At 46.4% G+C, this 21,793-nt stretch overlaps 1 protein-coding gene across 1 annotated transcript in view; it reads right to left on the reverse strand.

Moving 5' to 3' along the window:
* The window catches only part of LOC8028064 (DNA polymerase delta subunit 2), a 33,754-nt gene that overhangs the window by 8,023 nt on the left and 3,938 nt on the right, over positions 1 to 21,793 (reverse strand). Inside the window, exons 2-8 of the mRNA XM_029968226.3 lie at positions 21,600 to 21,724; positions 19,307 to 19,430; positions 16,854 to 16,968; positions 8,532 to 8,724; positions 6,050 to 6,130; positions 4,192 to 4,352; positions 2,421 to 2,548 (exon numbers count right to left, since the gene is read on the reverse strand). Of these exons, the coding sequence (XP_029824086.2) occupies positions 2,421 to 2,548; positions 4,192 to 4,352; positions 6,050 to 6,130; positions 8,532 to 8,724; positions 16,854 to 16,968; positions 19,307 to 19,430; positions 21,600 to 21,724 (927 nt within the window). The remainder of the gene's footprint in view (positions 1 to 2,420; positions 2,549 to 4,191; positions 4,353 to 6,049; positions 6,131 to 8,531; positions 8,725 to 16,853; positions 16,969 to 19,306; positions 19,431 to 21,599; positions 21,725 to 21,793) is intronic.

Here is a 21,793-nt window from a genome sequence, read left to right on the forward strand (position 1 = left end):
TTCTGCGCTTGCGCAGTGCCCACACCTGGTGTGGGCAAATGCGGAGTTGTTTGTAAGCAGCGTGTCGGTCTATAGGTCACAATAAAACTGCAATTTATAATTCAGAGAACAACAGAGCTCTTGATGTTTGATTATGAACGTCAATTACATTTTATATGTAGAACTTCATAACAAAAATTGGTATGTGAACGATTAATATACCTTCTTAAAAACAATCCCGCCGAACTTGTTAAGGTTCTTCCCAAACTTCCATCCATTGCTCCTACCAATTCAGTTCTAATTTCTTCACACCTGTGTTCATTTGAGGCAATAAACAAAAGTTCTAAAAACTCGTAAAAGGTTATTGTAACGATCTGGCCGGGTAGCGAAGTTCAAGCTCATATATGGGGTGACTGAAATAACCAGGTTCTACCTAAACCGGGCCATAAAAATCGGCACCTGCATGTAGTAATCAAAACTTTTCGTCAAACGTGTATTTTGCAGGTCAGTTTTTTTCATGTAAAATTACAAAGCATAGTTCCCTTTCTTTAAAACATAGGGCCAAAAAAACTTGTCAGGGTGAATGGCGGACGGCGACGCAGACGACCGAGTTGAGCGGCACGGCGCATTTGACGCACATATTGATAGATGGCGTACGGAGCAGCGTCGCAAGGTGTAGCCGATCAGCGAAAGAAAGGAGAGGACACGTAGACGAAATCAATCGGTAGCAAAAGTGCAGTCGTTATGCAGCCGCATATTTGTTTTTACTTCAAGTATTGGTCCATTACACAAAGATTATGTTAATTTTAGTAGACCGCGGTCGTCACAAGCAGTCTCGATAAGGAGGTAGCGCCATCTATTAGTATATGCACCAAATGCGTCCCACCACTCGACTCGGTCACCTGCATCGCCATCTGCTGTTGACCTTGGCAAGTTTTCTGGCTCTATTTTATAGAGAAAGGGAGCTACGCTTTGTAATTTTACATGAAAAAACCGACCTGTGAAATACGCTTTTGACGAAAAAGTTTCGATTGCTATGCACAGGGCCTATTTTTGCAGCCCATTTTAGATTGAGACAGGTTATTTCAGCCACCCTATATCTTCGGTATCATTAAAGCAGAATTCAGTTTTAGCACGATGTTGGAGCAAATTTCTCACACTTTGGTAAACTGTAGCAAAATGTAGCAGGGTAAGCACATTGGCACAGTCTGGCACAGCAATCACATCACTGTGTCAACAAATACGCAACTCTGTAGTGAAAAAATAATTGGGTGGAATCTTGACACCATATCCCGATGCTTCAAACAATAAATAAATTTGTGAAGGGTTTCAAGGTTGTGTTATTTGTTATCTCTTTATTTGAAAGCGATAGCTGTCTGTTCGGCTGTCTCCCGTCGTCGCAGCGCGCACGAAGAAGGGAAAAACCCTTCTCTCTCCTCTTGCCTTGAGGAGAGGGAACTCTGGACGTCCCATCGGCCGTGCCTCGCGCGGAAAGCCAAGAAGCCAGCCCAGGCGCCTTGCCAATAATTGGGTGTCGCAGGGAGAGTGTTCATGTTGTCTACTTCAAAAAAGTTATTTTCAAGCACTCCTCGCATTGTACGAAATCCCACTTTGGCAGTATCCAGTTGCTACGCGTAATCTTGGATGGTTTTAGAAACTTCCGCCACGCTTACCCACTTCACGAATCACTGGTGGCAGTCGTCAGTGGCATCTACGACACCAACCACGACAGCTATGAGAATTAACTACGTCGCACCTCCGTCCCCAGGTATGTGACGGTACCATTCCATCCACATTGCGCGACTGTGCTACAGCTACAGCTTTTGTTTTTTCGTGCACAGTGGGCGAAAAGTATGACTTTTTTAAAGCGATACGACGAATTGGGCACACTCCGTGAGCCGAAACACACGCAAACTTCCCCGACGCTGGCACGCCGTAACGTGCCACAAGCCTGCAGTATCCACCTTTCCTTCAACATCATGACCTTCTCTTTAAACATGATACGCTTTCGTTGCCCTCTCCTCGCCTGCAAAATCTGAGTGTGCTAACTGCTCAGATTTAACTTCCTCCGATTGGTGCAAAACACCTTGGCGAGGTGTTTCAGTGGATGATCAACAGGGCTAAGTTTTGATTTGGCTGAAGACTCAATGCCTTTAGAAGTTTAATTTCGGCTGGATGTTCAATCTGGCCGAACGCCCGTGCTTCTAGGAGCCGTTATGTGACACTATCTGCATGCCACATGGGGGAGTCAGTGTTGAAACTTCCATTGTCACACATCTTGGACAATTTAGTTGGAAGTTGCAATTGGGCTGAATGTTCAGTTCGGCTAAAAATGGGCTTCTACGACCGATATTTAAGCCCTTAGCTGCAGGCCAATCAGCAAACCAGTTGAGAGGCTTCCAGAGTCGCACAACTGGGTGTCTAGGGATGGCTAGACGTACATAGGGTGTCGGGTGCAGTGGGTGCCATGTGCCGCCATTGAAGCGTCTTCTCCAGCACGTCCAGGGGGTCGTCTATGTTGCTGAAACGCCTCACGTCTGACACAGTCTGACCCGAGGTCCCCAAGACCCTGTAAAAAGGTTCAATTGGCAAAGAGAAAAAGAGTTTAGTGTGTGAGACATTAAGGGGGGATTTTTTTTTATGCTTGTAATCTAAAAACGTAACACAACTTCCACGCTAAATTTATCAAGTAAATTGAATTGGCGTATGATTACATACCAATTAAGGTTTCCTCGCTAAACTTAACGGCGAAGCTTTTTTGTTACACTTAAGTTTTTCCCTTTTAGTGAGACATTTGTTTATGAAACCACAGCCCTACTACAATGCATTCTGCATAAAAGGACTAGGAAATGGATTTGATGCAGAAAACATGTGAACCACAAATGTCACTTAGTTGATCCTAACACAAGTGAAAGAAAAAATGTTCTCTTTGCCCCGATTATCACAATTGAGATATATCATCATAAATAAAAATTGAATTACTTTTTGACCAGAGGATGCATGGTTGTTAATAGCGGATGTTTTGTGATGCGAGACTGGGTAGATTGTAGTGAGCTAGCAAGTCATGAAATTATCTACGCAAAATAATAATAAAAGGGAAACATTTTGCTAATCCATGCCAGAGCGACGCCATCTAGTTGAAGTAGAAGGCACCATTCACGCACATTTCAAAACTAACTTGGTCCCACTTGTGGGTGAAGGTTTCGTTCACTGGCCCTCTAAAACATTCTTGCAGCATTGCTTCATCGAATGTTGGCTTTACCTCCACTGTCATGCGATTAAAGCAGAATAAACGTCAGCCAAACAAAAACAGAATGTTTCACAGTTTGGCTAACTAGTAGTACTCAAAATAAATACTTCACATTCACAAAGTATGGCAAAGAAATGATTACAAATGCACTGGCTTCCACTAAGAGGGCAGGAATCAGATTCCCATTCCTTTTTCTCTTCAAACCCTTTCCTCTTCAGCACCACCCCTTTATTAGAATTAATAAAGGATAGAGGTTAACGCAGTTAATGCAAAGGTGCTGGTTATGGACTGACATTTTTAACCCTGGAGGGTGGGGAAACAGAAGGAGAGGACAGCATGGATCGTGTTGTCGACTCCCTCTGTTCCACACTATCCAGGGCTAAAAATGTCAGGATGGAGGTGATAATTGTGTAAATTTCTAAATCTAACAATGGTCAGTGAAATATTGAGATAAACCAGGGGTATATTGGTGAGATGTCTAGGTAAACTGGGGGGAATACAGGTAAAGATATTTGGGGGAACTTGGGGAATATTGGTAAAATATTTAGGAAAACCTGGGGAACATTGGTCTAATATTTACGAAAACCCGGGAAGATTTGTAAAATATTTAGGGAACTCTGGGGAATTGTAGTAAAACATTGAAAACTTAGGCACTGTCTCAAGAAAAATAGAAAAAAGGATCTCCAAGGTGATAAATAACCTGCCTGCCAGGGTTTGTTCGCAAAGGGGCAGTAAGCCTTATCAGAAGTAACCAAACAAGAAAAGAAAATATCGACACATACCGGTAACGTAATCTCACGCGGGATGAGAGAACACATCCAGTTCCCTGCTGCTTTTTTTTTTTTATTTTTTTTATTCTTTCCCCTCTCTCCCTCCCTCCCTCCTTCCCTCTCCCCCCCCCCCCCCCCCCCCCCCCCCCCTTTTCCGAGATCATGTCAAGCGTGGGAGTCGGCAGATGTCACCTGATGCCCTTGTCCAGGTCGAACTGGTACGGGTTGGTGACGCAGCGCAGCGTCCCGCGCTGGGACGCCTCGGGAAACAGGCACTGGTGCAGGGGCTGCTGGGGCAGGAGGGCCCCCGAGGGGTCTGCTTCACCGGGCATCACGTCCACGTGCACCGACCGCTGCGGAAACAGACGCAAACCAACTTCTGTCAGAGAAAGTGGTGTCAAATATGAACATGCTTCTGGATTTTCCAAATTCTTCAGGTTTTCTGATATTATTATGACACCCGAGTTTTTCCTATTTTGCCACAATTCCCCAGGATTCCCCTCAAAATTTATCCAATATTCCCTGAGAAAACTTTATCTAGTATATTCCCTAAGAATCTCTCAAAATTTATGAATATTCCTTAGATCCCCTAATAACTTTGTAGCACGATTTTCAAAGTTTCTTAAATATTTTACAAATATTCCCCATGTTTCTCTTAATCTTATGTTAAGAATAAGAGAAACCTTAATTTTTTAAAACACAATTCCTTAAGTTCTCTAAATATTTTACCGATATTCCCCCGGCTTCCCTAAACGTTAACCAATATTTCATGTTTCTCTAAATATTATGTTAACTTCCTTGGTTTTTCCTGAATCTTTTAACAGAATTCCCAACGTTCCCTAGGTATTTTACAATTCTACAGGCGTGTTCTCATTTTTTTACAAATCCCCCAGGTTTTCTCTAAATAGTTTGTTAACAATCCTCTGGAGTTTTCCAAACTCTTTTATCAGAATTCCCCAACTAATGTAACGAAAAAACTTTCAGCCTTTCCACTCTGGTGAAGAAGGAAGAGCAGCGGAGCTGTACTATGTGCCGCTATCTACAAGCAACGGTGGCAAGCAAACAACTGGCAAGCCGGTTGTCTGGTTGCTGCCGTCGCTCATAGATGGCGGTAGCTGTCCAGAGAGTTGTGTCAAGATTTATTTGTCCACGGACACGAAACAGGGGAAACTAGGCCTTTACAGCTCCACTGTAAAAAACAAGGTCTAAAACAACCAATGCTGAAGTCGAACCAACTGTGCAAGTGAGCTGTTTGAGAACAGGCACTGTAACCCCGCAGCTCGAGGAGGGACAGCACAAACAAACCAATATTGATGACAATAATGCAGCATTCTAGATAAATAAGAACAGATTCGTGTTCAGAACTCCGCTGATCCTCGCATGGATACTTAGTAGTGATGGAAACGACCAGTAACAATATGCTAACAAGTTGCACTCAAGTTTCGCAAACAAGCGAGTCAACAAACCGTTGCAAAAAGGAAGCAATCATTCTCAAAAAGCCCTGCTGCTTGCACTACTGTATGCACTTCAAATTCCCTGAAATTTCTGGCTCTTGCAAAGATTTTTTTTTTTAAGCTCCTTAGAACTTTCCTTTATTCTTGCATTGTTTTCCCCATATTACCTGAAACACTTTTCAAACCCTTTGTTCTCAAAATGCCTCACACTTTAATTTCTTGGTAACTACATTCCCTCACAAAGCCTTGTCTTCCCTGCAGGTGGGCACCCTTGTAAAAGCCCACTCAGCCTCAACCTCAGGGTGTCATTATGAGCCAGACGAAAACCTCCCAAGGAAATCCTACAGATCCTACTCTTAGGAGGTGCACTGGGATCAGAAGGCTGCTACAAGCACTTACAATAGACTTTGGACTGCCCACCTCCTCTAACAGCAGAGAGCTATGATATGTAGGTGTAGGCAATTAAGTTGCGTGTAGGCGACTGATAATTGTGGCATGTTTTATGAAACAGACACGACCGAACAATCGTGCGACAGGTTGGGGGACAATGGAAACAGGAAAGCGTCCTCGTGCGACAAGATTTCGTTGGTCCTTACCGCCAGCTGCAACAGGAAAGCGTCGAGCAGACGAGTTGCCGCGCTGTCGGCAGATGACTCCTTTCGCATTGAGAATCTGGCCTGTAAATGCAACGCAATTCGCCGGTTAAAGGGGTAAGGACACGCCAAAAATAAAATATCATCTTGAAGGGGCATCTTGCGAGGACCCATTGTACGTTCCTATTTTCGATAAATTTATTTTGAAAATGGTGCGACAGTTTCGTGGATAAATCAATTTATATGCAAGACCTTTCGGATCCACGCCTATCTAAGATGCCGTCACAGTTGTTGGGTTGAAGACAACAATCACCCCACGCGCGACGTCCCCTTGCATGCACTCGCAGACTTGGTGCTCTTGGTGTCTCGGATTTCAGCTTCCACGTTTATCTTCCGTGTTTGGAGCATGCAGTTTAGGGATCATGACGTGGGGATTCCAACTACTGGTTCAGCTCAGAGAGCCCCGTGCTACAACTCCTACCCCGCAGCGCACTCACGCATCAAACATCGCAGCGGGTCTGTTCAGTGTAGCGTGGGGCAATCGACAATTGCCTGAGCCCCCGTAGCCATGCTGGCCAACGTGCGCAAGGCCATAAAGTCGGCGTAGCACGTCGGCATGGTGCGGAAGGACAAACAACCGTGCAACTCAAACAATCAATGGAAGGTGCGGCAACAATAGACAACTGCAGGCCCCACATTGGGCGCCATTTTCGAGTGCAGGACTGTCGAGGAGTCCCGGAGTGGACTTTGAGCGACGGGTCAAGTGGTGGCGTGAGCTCGTCCGACCGGCGATGACTCAATGCTAGCGCTTCCTTCGGGTCTGACGGTCGACGTTCCCTCCTCCGAGTGGATGTTCGTCTGGGGAGGGCTCTGGCTTGATCTCCTGTGACGACAAGCAGCGGCTTGAGTTCCGCCCACCGGCAATGGCCCCCCTCGCGATTCCCTTCGGCTCTCAGACCGATGAGCGCTGCGGGCACCCTGTGTCCTTTGCTCGCTAGACCGCAGTGCCTCGTTGGGGACTCCGGTTTCCCAATTAACGCTGTTGGATATCGGGATCATTGTTGATGGCATGGTGACGGTGAACCCAGTTCGGCAACCGCCCTTGGGGAATTGGCTGCGCGGTAGGTTGGGCGTTGGGTTCCCTTTGGCTGCCGGTCTCCGGACATAAAGGCACGTAATCCCCCCAACGTCTACAACATTGTTCGCTTAGTCGAAGCCTTCGACACTGGTCGCAGCAGCGATGAGAGTGATTGTTGTCAAGAGATGTTGGAAGCCGGCCATTCTGACCTTTACCCACTCGTGATCAGCTCCAGCGAAGACGACAATGAGGTTGTCAAGGACGAGCTCGCCGTCTTTTGCGACGAGCTTCGTATGGGCATGCAGGATGGAAGGTCAAAGGGTAAAGGGGCGAGAGTGAGAGTAACGTTGGACCAGGTGAGTAGTGCGACAGTGTGCAATTGAACCATGGTAAAGCAAGCTTGGGCGAGCATGGGGTCGCCCAGAATGAGAGAGCGTTGAACTGAATATGATGATCATGTGGGTTATGGGCACCATAGGGTGACTAACTTCAGCAGTGTTGCCTGGTTGCCAGACAAAAATTATCAACATTCATAACTTGATTATTGCAATTATTAGAGCTTTAAAAATTGCAAAGCTTGGTGTATATAGTAAGTAGCCTATGAGCATTCCATTTCAAGAATAATCTACCCATTTATTTTTCGTGTCCTAACCCCTTCAAGACTAGTACCCAAAGAGAACCGTAATGCTCAGGTGTGGCTACTACAGGGTGAGTCACTATAGTAAGGCTGCCAGTTGTAACCCAATTACGTTCATATGGTTTTAAAACCTGACTTTACCCTTGACAGTGACCTGTTGTGGAGCAGTGCAGCCACCCCAAACCTTTTGATCTCACTATAAGGCAATTAGAAACATTAAATAGGCTACGCTTCAGAGTCTTCAGAATAGCGTCCCTTCAGCTACACCGTTGCGTGCAATTAGTGTTGCCAGTTGACAACAACTTTCAGCGACACGGACGATAGAAACTGCACAAAGATCTTTAAATCACTGCGACTGCTAAAACAGCCTGCAAACCCAATATTTCCAAAGTTCCATAATACTGCACCTAAAACTCGGAGGGTATGACTCGGAGGGTCGCCGAGAGTACGACTCTAGGCGACAAAATGGGGGCACCCACAAGTCGCCGGTGACACACCATGTCGGCGCCTCGCAACGCCGGCAGAATTGGTGCAGCAGTCACTGACAAGACGAGAACGACAGGCAAGTCCTTCGGTCGTCTCTCCTCGAACACACGCTCCCAACTTCGATAATGCTGGGGTGACTCGTGAGCTTTAAGTATGCACGCACGGCAAAAGTCGGCAGAAGGCAGCGAGTGCGTGCTGTGGGCCGGCCATCCGAAAGAGGCACCCTGCCATTGCCATCCTGTTAGCGAGTATTGCGTAGCTCGGAACGAGGAGACGCTTCTCACCCGGGCCAGGTCCTTGGTGGACACCGTCTGGCGAAGGGTGTTTCCGGCGAGCACCACCCTGACGACGCGGGACGCACGCTCCTGGTCGGCATCGCACCCGAGGAAACCCGACAGGTAGTCCACGAGCAGCTGCAGCTGAAGCAGGTCGTCGGCGCCTTCCACCAGCCCCACACCCGACACCAGCACCAGGTACCTGCGCGGCAGTGAACTGGTGACACCCCAATCCGGGAGGTGGTTCCAATTCCTGGTCTTGAGAGTCCCCCACACAACCTATCGTACTTGGGTAAGACTTTCGTGGCACTAAAATCGAAGCTATGGGCACCGCCTATCTATGCCATGCAGGTGCCCTCTTTTCTTTCGAAATGATACAAAAAGTTGACCACGAGTATAGAACTAAAGGAGTTTGGGTTTTTTTACTTAAAGGGTTCCTCCGACGATATTTGAGCTTCTGCACTTTTTATGTTATCACCTCAGTAGTGGGTTAGGCTACTTGAGGAACAAGTACAGTGTAGACCGCATATAATGTATGCCGCGGGAGTCGCGAAAAGCCGCACTATAAGCGGTACCGCGCTATAACCAAAACATGAATTTTTCAGGCCAAAATGCATGCCATCTTTGTAAACTTACCTTTGTAAAAGAATTTATTTTATGTTAGATGAAAAATAAAGCTTAGTTCGAGGAAAGTCTTTATTTCACCAGACTAGTACACTTCTCTCTCAAGTCTGTCACATATTTTGAAAGAAATGAGCGACTTTTGCTTGGCGCAGCCTTTTAACGGCGTCGCGGGCTGCGGACGGACGTTGCAAGCGTTCAGGATTGCTAACCCTAATCACTTTTCTCCGGCGATGAAAACGCGTGAAAATTCACATCCTTTATACGGTACGTGCCAGTAATACCTTTAGCTTGAGCACAGGCATGAAATGCTTCGAATAAGAAATCCGGGCGATGTTCGAAAACACAAATGCTTAGAAAGCACCACTGCAGTCGAAGTAAAGAAACACGACGACACGGGCGTTTCTGCCGTCTTGAGAGTGCCGCCACAACATCGCCGCACGAGTAGGTGGATCTTCCCTTCTAGTACGTGCTGGGTTATCATAGCGACACACAACGAAAATTCACGGTCAAGGATAGCGCTTTTATGCAGAACGATGAGCTTCTACCACGCCGTCTACGTCGACGATCAAAACCGACGCCATGCTTGCGGATAGAAGCAGCCGGCCAGCCGGCCCACGACCGGCATGCAACGCGCACGAACACTTCTCCTTGACCTGCGATTGGTCTGTCATTGCGATTGTTTCCAACACAGCGGAGGGACGTACGCACGTGAACGACACGTGCTTGCATCCCTCCGTCGCCATGGCAACTGAAGCCTCTCTCTTCGCTTCTCCCCGCTTCTCCGAGCAACCTCCATGCCCCGCGAGTGCCGCTTGCGGCTCGCGCCGTTATCTAGTGTCGCACAGGGAAGCGTGCTCTCTGCGTCGGTCAGTCGGCGCGGTCGCCAGGCTGTTCCGAAAACCGCACTATAACCGGTATTTCCCTTCGCGCACCTGCATTGTAAGCGGTATGTAATTACATGGAGTTCTATGGGAGGCGAACCGGTGGTTTAAAAAAGCCGCGTTATACCCGGTCCTGCACTGTAAGCGGTTACGTTGTAAGTGGTCTATACTGTAGTAGCCACGAAACATTAACGCATCAAATTTTAGTTCAATCAGGTAAAAACAGCACAATGTCTGGCGGTGCTCCAGTGTGTTCAAAATGCGCAGGTGGTGACGTTTTATGGACGACTTTATGATTGCCAGCATTGGCAAGAGACGTCAGAATTCTTTTTATGCAGGCTAAATAAAGTGTGTCACTCCGTGAAATGTCGTAATTCTTTTAAAAAGTTGTTTTTATGTAGAAGATGTTTGAAATGTGCAGAAATAGAAAAAATGAAACACTTATCAAGACGCCTGTCTTCCAGCGGCAATGGCGACGGGACCAGGGAACGTTTTTTTTTTTTTATACCCGACGCTTCTATGAGCGTTTTATCAGCCCTATTTGGAAATCACCGTTTGGGGTGTTGGAATGGAACCTGTAAGACGCTCATTTCTGCAATTTTAATCTGGTGCTCTTGCCATGTGTCATGTGCTAGCTGTTATCACCGGTCATTTTTGGTGTCCTCGCATTTCTTTGCATTGGTTTCCAGATCGGTGGGCTCGATTAGACGAGTCCGTGCCTGCTACTACTAGCATTACCTCGAGAAGCCTTGTAGACCTAAAGTGTTGGGAGGCACTTGCCTGGAATGCCGGCAAAAGCTTGATGCTGGACGACGTGCAAAAGGTAGAGTTAATTGGAATTCAGGACGCCCTCATGTATAAGCTATGCATGCTCATGTGCTAGTCGTACGTGCCAGCAGCCATTCCTGTTCAAAACAACGAACGGCAAAAGTTGATTCAATTCGTCCAAACAAAGGCCAGCCGGAAAATTCGTGCCAAGCGACTTCAACTGGCACGGTATTGCTATCTTTTTCCGCCGACATTTGTCCGACATTCGGGAGAAAATAAACGCTTATTTGAACACTTTTTTTCCATTATTAGCTTCTTTTTTTAAACTATCGTGGTGCAGCTAACCCCCCGACCCGAATCACTGCTTCGATTACACCGATCGCGTTGGTACCAATCAGTGGAAGCAGAAAAAATGTGGAGCACAGTGCGCTAGACTGCTCTGGACTCAGTTTGGTTGGGCTCTTCTTAGCGCGGCGGGGACAGCGGGGTCAGGGGTAGTGGGCGACGTCGGCACAATCGCATTCTGAGCCTGAATCTAGGATGATGCAAGGGACTATAGAAACTATGGCAACAATGCATACCCGTCCTTGGTGCAACAGCAATGAACCTAACCCGCAACCAATTGGCCAGCCGCTTTGCTCCGATTCTCCAATCAATGAATCGCCCATAATACGCCACGGAGCTAAAATGTTTTGCTTGTTTTTGTTATCTTACTTTGCCTAGAGCTCCCAAAATGAATCGCATTTCCAGAAAAATGTTTCCGTGCCGTGTTCCTATGTCCGATGAGTTCCGTCTCAATGCAAATTCCAAACCAGTCCAAAAATCATAAAAAGGCCCCTCTAAGAGGGGACACTACCCTGAAAAAAAAAAAAGATTTCTGTAAAAAAGGTTGATTTTGAAAAATGCCCTATTTATGTCTGCCAACATCCAGAGTATTCCCAAAAAGTAGTTAATTTTTTTATAAATTATTTTCTGTCCACCGATGCTAAAGAAAAGGTAGTGGTTTGAGCACTTTGAATGCGTTTTTCTCCAATCCACTTTTTGGCATAAATCCCACCTTAATAAAACTATCGTTTCAGTATGAGACTATAGAGACTTAATATTTGCAGCTTATATTGCCACGGGCGCAGCTGAACAAGTAGGCAGCGTGCCCGTGGCCCAACGGTTGTCGCGCTTGACTTCCACGCAGAAGGCCAGGGTTCGATTCCTGGTCGCGTCTAGGCATTTTTGTTGACACTGTAACGTGATGTTCTGGTAAATTCGAGAACCGTCTTGCTGATTCGAGGTTAGAATGTTCTACGCACCAAACCTTCTACACGGAATGTTTCAGAAGCCCACGCGTGTACAAAAGGGGTTCCACGTGGCAAGCCGGAGTCTGTCTCGCCCCAGTGCTCGATCCTGCTGTTTCGCCAACATCGACGCCTGCGATAGCTTACTTCTGTTTTGTTTTGGGCACAAATTCACCCCATTAAACGTTTAGTTTTTCGCAGTTACTCTTCACCTCAACACTTGTCATTCGTGACAATATGCCAAAATATTAAGGAGCCGGTTACTATAAACTTAAATTTTAATTTTCATGTTCCTTTATTATGAAAAATTGTAATTTGCAAAACTTTGTAAATGTGAAAAAAAAAATTTTTTTTCTCAAATGTTTTTAGTATTTGGAAAATGCATATTTTCTGAAATTTCTTTTCATAGCAACTGGCAACAGGTATTCCAGTATGCATTCCACCAGAAAAATATGAGGTTATCAACACCATTTCTCAGCGATAGATTCATTCAGCAGATTCCATCCAAAGCTATGCCTTACCTCATTCTGGGGGAATAGTACCCAATAAAATAGGTTCACAGGGCTTTGCATGCCCTCCTTCTATACGGCTACAAACACCACCTGCAAATATCATGCCGATTGGGTGAGCGGTTTAAAAGTTGACATTCCCAGGTACTGTCCCCCTACATAATGGGACACTGACAGGGTATTGATGCTCGCCAAGGTTTTGATTTGTACATGACATATGAGAGCTCACAATTTGCGGCACAAAATTTGTTTTCTTTCTGCCCGAACAATGGAGGACTGGCCGGTTTGAGTTGCTCTCACTCTCTTCTCCGTGGTCACGTGCTGTTTTCTATGGTTTAGACACAACCACCAAGTGTAATCAGAGTCGTGGGTCATCAGACACATACTGATATATTAAAAACAGAAAAGGAATATGATACCCATATTTTGTAGCCTCTAAAAAACTGCAAATACGTTGAATGAAAAAAAAAAAAAAAGCTGCACAGCCACGTGATTTTTGCCAACTCCCTCCTCCTCTATACTGCTTCTTCCTCCCCAGACCAGTTTCTGTTTCGAGCAGTTACCGTTTTTGATTTTCATAAAAATATATGTAACGCTGTAGCAAAACGCTGATTGGGTAGTCTTAAGACATCATAGTGAATCGCCTGGCAAAAAATAAAAAATATATTTTGGGGGCGTCGTGTCCCTTTAAAGGGGCCATGAAATAATTTTTCAACTTCTTCCTTCTTAGCTTTCCTTAACTCACAAATCGTGCGGCATTAACAAACAGTTGAAGAGAATTGAAAGGAGGAACTCCCCTCTTGCTCGGACCCTTGTTCGTGTAGCCGGACGTCGCCACTCTCCCCCTAGAATTCGAACAAAAGTTGCCTTCCCCTAATCTAACAGTGCTGTAGAAGTTACGTGCTCGCTGGTCCAGCCACAATTTTATCTTTTGCCACAAGATCACGCTCCCTCGCGCAGAGAATTGGGTCAGGTGATAAAAGGGAGGTGGCTGATTGGTCCGGCAATCATGTAGCTCCCACCACATTGTCAGCTTAAAGAAACAATGAAGACGATTTTATTTAATTTTTTTAAATGGTGTTTTTATGCTTCTTGGGAACATAGCATGCTGCCCAATTTTTTGTAGCCATTTGTGACGCGTATTTCCGTGCCTACGAAAGAAGTAAAGAAACCGAAACTGAACAATCTCCATTCTTGTTTCTGGGCCTCCAAAAACGGAGGTGACGTCAAGTGTGAATAGTCGGTATCGGTAGTATTTAGGAGATTGAGATTCTGGTTACCGCGGTGGGTTATAGCAGCGCGGTGGTGTGCGGTGGCGCGGTCGTTTCGTCGAATCTGTCAACATGGACGGCAATGCCGCTCTCGCGAGCGAGTTCGAGCTTCCGTTCAGTAACCCAACACAAACGGAACGGGAGTATGTGTGTGGCGGCCTCCGCCGTCACCCGAGGGAGACCGCCCAGCCGGTAACGAGCGGCCCGCATGCCGTAGTGCCCATAGTTGCTCGTTGGCTGTTTCGCGTCCAGCGTAGCAAAGAAAAAACATTTAGGCTGCTTTATTTACGGTTTAGTAATCCTTTTCGGTCCGATTTATGCTTTTCATGGTTACTCAAGCGGAAATTAGAACAGTATGCCTAAAAACCGAGAACCAAAACGTGACCGAGGGCGCGTTTCTCGTTTCGACCAATCGCTGAGGCGTCTCTTGTGACGTCGCGCTTCTTGGCCTCGCATCGGTCACGTGAGCTCCGCTTCTCCCGCAACTCTCGGGGCGTCGCTCCAGTGGATTCCGGTATGATTATTACCGCGACTGTTTAATTGATTTGCGCGGCACACAAGCGCCGGTTTCGGCTGAAATTTGGGCAGCGTGGCCTGAGACGTGCTTGGAACCCAGTTCAATCGCCAAAAAGATGTCCGAAATTGCCTTCATTGTCCCTTTAAGGGTGAACGGAATATGGTGAGGCCGGGTGACATGCTTTGGATACTACAAGTGTATCACAGTGAAAATGCCGTTGAAGGAAAGGAGGTACGAAATGGATTGCTACGTTTTCAAATTTTTGTACCAAGAAGCAGGCTTTTTACTCTCTACCTTCTTTTCTTTTGGCCCACTAAACGATATGCTATAAGTAAAATCCCAATCTAAACTACCGTATTTATACGAATGTAGGTCGACCCTTTATTCAATTTTTGAAAATCTGAAGTGGGGGGGGTCGACTTTTAATCGAACCAAAGCATTCCACCACCGGCAAAAACGAAACAATTGCGATATCATGAACACCCCGGCTTGTTACGAGTTCAGCCGGCCGTGCCTCTAGCATTGCACTATTCTATGTGCTCATTTTACAAATTAATTATTTCTTTATTTGCGTGAACAACTATTATTGATAGCGATTCGCAAATTAACCCGAATATACGGCGGTGAACAGTGCACGGCGCGCCCTACTGCCGGGGGGGTGGTGGCACTTCTTGTAAGAGCCACTCTGGAGGCCGCTGGGACAACTGTGGCTGGAACAGAATCATGGCTCATTCACCCCGCGGCTTCTCTTCGCAGTTTTTCGCACGATTCACGGTAGCATATCGTTTGATCGAGTGACAAGATCATGCTGAAGCGCTAACTACGTTTTTTTTTGTATTGACACGCGTGATCCAGGCAGTTTAGGTTTTCGGTGCTCGTTTATGGCCATTCTTCACTCAAAGCAACCAACAACTGCGCTGTTGGACACAAGTTCGACCCGTCGGAGCGGTTGATGTTTCAGTGGAGTTCGCAGTGGCGCGGGATCTTAAACTGTGACGGCAAACAAAGAGGCTTCCGTAGGCCAAAGTCCGGTTCCGGAGTTGAAAGTCAGGCTTGCAACGTGCGCCGCAAAAGTGTGCAATCGGTCCCTACCTGTGACTTGCAACACGATCGCCGAGCAAGCGCGGAAGATGAAGATCCTGTCATTTGCGAAGTGCGAGATTTCGTTGGACGACGCCAACGACGTGCTTCGAGAACGTAGCAGTGATGACGACGAGACTGACATCACCAGTGCGGACGAGTCGTAGTCTAGTCCCGGACAGAGTGAGAACGACAGTGAGCAGCTTCAGTTGTCCCGCCTCCAGCGTGAACTTCCTAGTTTCGATAATGCCTGGCCATCTCACGCACCTCGCGCGTGCATGTGCAGCCAAAGCACGCCAAAAGGCATCGATCGCGTGTTGGAGGCTCGACTTTCGAAACAGATATTTCCGTTCTCCCGTGTCCACAGTAAAATGCGCATCTAAAGATTTTTTTTTTTTGCTGATGTGCAATGGGGGGGGGGAGGGGGGGTTGACTTACAATCGAGTCGACTTACAATCGTGTAAATACGGCAATTTATCCCAGCTCCAAATTTATTTTATGGCCCCTTTAAGAATATGAACAATCTGCTTGCACTAGAGTACAAGTTCAGGCAGTGAGAACATGAGCTAGCCCAACAGAGTGCCAGCCACAACAATAAAATTTCAGCATGCGTTGCCCTTCGGGCACTAAGCCGTGGACGGCAAGATCTGGATGAAGTGCCACAATTTTATAAACGAAAAAAAAGAGGGAGAGTATTGACAAACCACGTGTCTGCTTTAAGCTACCCATGTCGCTTTTGGTTTGGACGGCAGTTAGTGCTTGCTGGGCAAAACCCCAATTACCACAGCAAATGCCGTGGGGGCTTTTAAAATGTCGTGACAATCCTAGTCTCTGGACCAACATGCAGAGTAATGTCAGGAGCTAACTGCAGAAGCACAGGTCACGAATGCAACCGAAATTCCTCCTGGTGCCAAAAGTCACGACGGTCTGTTCCAACGTTACTTCCAAGCATGTCAGGGGCACCGGAAACAGGTTTCTTTGCTGCTCAGGCTAGTTCATATGACTGTCCCCCTGTATATGCTTTTGAAATGCACGTAAAGCAAAATTACTGCCCAAACAATGGTCCCAGTATCACCTCAAGTAACTTTAAGTACTTCAAAGCACTAGTTAGAATGGTTCACAAACATACATTCCTAGCTTGATCGAAGAGCCTGACATTTTAACCCCAAGGGAAAAAGACCCACAAACTTCTCGCCCTCTTGGTGAGAAGTTTGTGGTTGTTGTCATGGTAGCAGTTGTCACGGTTGTCATGGTAGCCAGTGATTGACAACGGGAAGATGGCATAAACGCTGCGGGACACTCGGCCAATCACAGCGTGAATCTCCAATGAATAGAGTGACCCGTCACTAAAGAGAAGTGGCTTAAAAAAAAAGTGGCGAAAGAAATACGCACTTGTCGGCCTCCAACGACGGCCGAGGCACCTGCTTGAGAAGACCAGCATAGCAGATGTCCTCCACAGCAAAGCGGCCGTCGTCTCCGACCCGACCCAGAACGGCGACCGGAATGCCTACATGGCGTAGAGCAAATGCACATGAAGAAGCAAAGCAGAGGTATGTTGTAACGGTGGTTACCCATGAGAAACCCCAGTGTACCTGGGCCCCAATTTAAAGAAATCACAGTTTAATGAGACAAAGTCAGGTTCCCATCTCACTCTCACGAGCTAGTGAGAGTTCTAACCAAAAGCCATCACGTGAATACAAGTTGTTATCCCACCCTAACCTTGTCCTAAAACTGTTTTGCAGTCCCTTTAACTACCCGAGTAAGTGAGTAGGTCGTTCTTCTTTCTTTGCCAGCAGTGGGCATCGAAGAACCAAAAGAAATGTGATCGATCTAATACGCCCGACAACGGCAAGCTTTGACCTTAAACATATGGTGCTTCTTCAGCTGCTCACTGCAGTATGCCAAGTGTTTTCAGACAACATTATTAGATGAATTCGGTTCTGCAAAAATGCTCCAGTAGGGGGCCCACGCTTGCAGATTAGGAGACACTATCGTTGTAGTTGGCTGGCCTTCTTCATACTTTCGGGTGACAAGCACTTTTCCAAACGCATGCAAAAGTGTATTTGCACTGTAATGTTTACAAGAATTGCTCGGCCTGTTAGTAACATGTTCCTTTGCAATGCTGTGGGTACCAAAATGCGTTTAAAATCCTTACCATCTAAGGTTGCGGGAAGGAGCGTCTCTGCACGCACAACAGACTCTATTTGTTTCACAATATTTTAAGGCACAGAACTGACTAGTATATGTCACTCTTGGCGAAAGTTTATTGCTATTAGACGACATATGCTGAACGTGCCAGCAGCGTCACTGCTCTAACGATTCCGACGCTGTTCTGAACGCTTTCTGTTGGACAGTGCCTACGGGAATCTGTTCCACAAGTGACATAACCTCCAGGAGTCGATCGAGAAAAGGAAATGTGGTTTTTCGACCCACGAGAATATGACACTAGTGATGGCGACAAAATGCTAAAGTTTGAGAACATGATACTACGTGGTTAAAAAAGTTAAGAGAAAAAAACATCCAAGTGCATTTACGCCATTGTGTAACATGCGTAAATAATAATAATAATAATAATAATAATAATAGTTTTATTTCTCATCAATGATGAAGGGGAGGCCGGAGAAAAAAGCTGCAAAGGAACAGCTTGATGAGTCTCCGGCCCTTTACAGTGGCAAGACAGACGGCAGCAAGAACAACGAACAAGTTATAAAACAGGGAAGGGAAATAAAGATTGAAATACAGTGGCTTGACAGTCATTCATGATTACATTTTTAGCAAGAACAGTAAATGCACGTTACACAATGCATTTACGCACATTTCACGCAGCTCGGCGCTCTCGCTATCGTTGAGGCATCGTTGTCGTTTCTGCACATCCTTCCGAGCACAAACTGAGGATTTTCATGCCATTTTAGCTTCCGCTACCGATTCCACTCCAGCGCCTGATTCATACTCCGTCTACGACAAGCGTCCTCGGCGCGCCGTAAGTGCAAGTTCTTCGGTCCCGCTACCAACATTCCGAGGTCTAGCCATGCAGTGTGCAGGTTCGTTTGTTTGGATGGTAGTGTGCTTGCACCGGCACGTCGGGGTTTTGGCTACACTCTCTGTCAAAGGGAAAATGGCGTCTCTTTTAAACACCCAGTCTCCAGCATGTGCTCGTTCCCTTTCGACGCAAGCACTGGCTGTGCGTGCTCACGCGAGGCACCAAGAGTTTTTGAGAGGGACGACCACGAAACTCCACGGCCGTCGCTGTAAAGCAAAATTTCTCTACGAACCGAGGTCCACCTCAGCCTAATATTCGTCAAACCAAGAAATGACATCAAGGGCACATGCAACATTTGTATTCATAGAACAAAAAAGGAAAATAACTTGTTAGAAACAAAGCTAACAATACCGTCTTTGTTGCTGACAGGATTTTTTCACCGCAATTAATGATGCAAGCACCCACAATTTAACTGTCTATCTCGACGAATATTAGGTGCAGGTGGACGTCGGCTTGTACCGAAATTTTGCTTTTCGCCCGCATCTTTTGATCCAGGCAATCTCGAACTTTTGCGTTTTGTCACCACTGCCACCGTCGGATTCTCACAGAGGTTCGGCTTTCTGCAATGCGTGGCGTAACTTTGCGGGCCGAAAAACGCCGTCTCATTTTCGCAATCGGGTCCAGTAGTAGCGCCACATTTAGCTATGGGGATCCAGGTTAGTTTCTAAGACATGGTTAGAGATATCGAGCTTCAAAAAAAGGGGTCCCGATGTGACAAGCACACAAGGCAGAGAAGGACCACGTGGACCCCGACGGCCAGCACCTGTTTCGTGGTGCCTTCAAAAGTTCTGCGGTCCCTGCTCACCCGTCACATGGGCCGCAACGTCGATGTTTCCGGAGAGGGGAAGGCGCTGTCGGTCGTCCTCTAGGACCAGAGAGTCCGAGTTGTCCGTCAGGTGAGTTCGCCGCGGCTGAGGGGCCACGTGATGCTGCGAGTGTTGGTCAACATGTTTGCTTTCTTGTGCGTTTACACGTGCCTCTCCAGTAATAGACACGTCATCTTTGAAAATACAACATTCAGTTCTGGGTGGATTAATAAGCAAGCAAGACAAGATGTAGTGGCTTCGCTGCCACGAATAAAAAGTAAGTGTGGAAAATATCTGCTCTCAACTTTCGTCGAAATGGGGAGAAAAACAAAAATGATCACAATTTTCACAGTCAGAGTATCAGTCAAACCTGTTTAAAAAGCCTGAAAAATAAGAAGATTGTTTATTTTATAGTGAAAGAGGTTTTGCCAAATTTTTAGGAGAGACCAAACACAACCTGCCTCTACTGTAGGTATGCTATGGCAGTGGTGGTGCAGTTTCCAACCAGGCATCTGTCGGAATACGCCTTTAGCTCAATTGTTCAAGCACCAAGGAGCACACTGCGAGCATAGCTACACGCACTGCACATTCTGGGGTTTGCAGCAGTAAATGCACTAAAGCAAAAATCTAAAACAAATCACGCTTTGCAAGTCTACTCACAAAGGCCCTAGATTGGTTATTTACTTGAAATTTTTTTTCTGTACAGATAAGGTGAGCGCAGGCAGTGGGTGTACCCACATTCCGAGCAGCTCTCGCGGCGCCTTGGCAAAGGGTCTATTTTTACGAAGAAATTTAGCGGCCCTGCAATGCTCCAACGGGATGCTACTGTCACCGTTTCCCCCAAACTCTTAGCATAGCTGTGTGTTCTGCATTTTTAAAGAGCCACTGAAAAGAAAAAAAAAAATTTTTTGAACACTCTGGTTGGGTGTCAAAAAATAAATTTTACGACGAAAATTTTTTTTTTTAGAGAAATATTGACGATGCGAGATTAATTTTAGATTATGCATGCAAAGTTCATGACGTCACGGAATGGTCATACACTGTTTGCACCTCAACAAGATGGTCATACACTCTCCACTTCAATGTGATGGCAAAGGCGATTCACCTGTCCTCCACACGCCCGAAATGCCGAGAAAACAAGTGGGAAGGAGGTGACTACTGTCTTAACCACGTCTTGCGCCGTCAATATTGCCCTAAAATGTTTTTCATTTTTTTGTGTAAGATTCATTTTTTGACAAGCGTGTCACAACCAGACTGTTCAAAAATTTTTTTTCTTTTCAGTGAGTTTTTAAGCCTTGTTAAAACCCCTCCCTTTGCTGTTTACAGCTCTAAATTCCTAGAAGGTATTAGCAGAATGCTATACAGGGTGATACAAGGAGACGCCAGGTTAAATCGACCGGAAAATTCGGTTTCTTAACCTATTGTGCTACGACTTTGTGCAGCATTGCCCACAGATGGTGAGTTTTTTTTGTAAAATTTGCAAATAGCGAACTTACCTGAGGAAAAAGTAAAGAAAGAAAAAGGCTTAGCTCCTATGGAAACGCAGCGACGCCACCGGTCTGCAAACAACACGGTGCCGTTTCGCACGGGAAACAAGAGATGGCACAAGCGGTCACGATGCCAACTGCCGCCAACAAACGAGCAGACGACGCCGAGAGCCGGCCCTTTAGCAGATAAGGAACCGCAGTTCCTTGCTGTTACCGCGCCTGTCTTTTTTGCTTCTGCGACTGTCGCCACCAGCGGAACGCGCGTCGCTTTTGAGTCGAAAAGATCATCTGCTAAAAAGGCCTGCTCTCGGCGCCGTATGCTCGTTCGTTGGCGGCATTTGTTGCGCCATCTCTTGAGTCCTGTGCGAAACAGTGTCGTGTTGTTTGCAGACCAGTGGCGTCGCTGCGTTTCCATACGAGCTAAGCCTTTTTCTTTCTTTACTTTTTCCTCAGGTAAGTTCGCTCTTTGCAAATTTTACAAAAAAAAAAAATGCACCATCTGTGGGCAACGCTGCACAAAGTTGTAGCGCAATAGGTTAAAAAACCGAATTTTCCGGTCGATTTAAAGAGCCTGGCGTCTCCTTGTATCACCCTGTAGATGTAGACAGTTTAAGAAATGCCGTGTGTTTCAAGTCCTAAACACCAACGAGATTGGGGCATTAGTCGGCAAGAATGCTGAAGAACGGAACGCAAACCAGGAAGTGTGAACGTAAGAAGTCGCACCCTGCATTTCTTCGGCAGTTCGACTATAGTCACCAAAGGGACTGGAAGGCATGAATTAACAAACGTTTGGACTGACTCCCACCTCTTCGCTGATCTCTTTGAGGATGCTCGGTTGGAGCTCCATGACCTTGAACAGCGTGCCCACCACGACGGATCTCTTGTCTTCCACGAGGTCACCCAGGCTCGTCACTTGGACCTTCTGTTTTCCTGTCGAACAAGGTGGACCGTTCAAAAACCGTCTGGAAGGTTACAACCGTTCTCGGGGAAGATTGAGGG

Source organism: Ixodes scapularis, unplaced genomic scaffold, assembly GCF_016920785.2.
Source record: "Ixodes scapularis isolate PalLabHiFi unplaced genomic scaffold, ASM1692078v2 PGA_scaffold6__148_contigs__length_123643588, whole genome shotgun sequence".
In the NCBI taxonomy this organism is placed as follows: Eukaryota; Metazoa; Arthropoda; class Arachnida; order Ixodida; family Ixodidae; genus Ixodes; species Ixodes scapularis.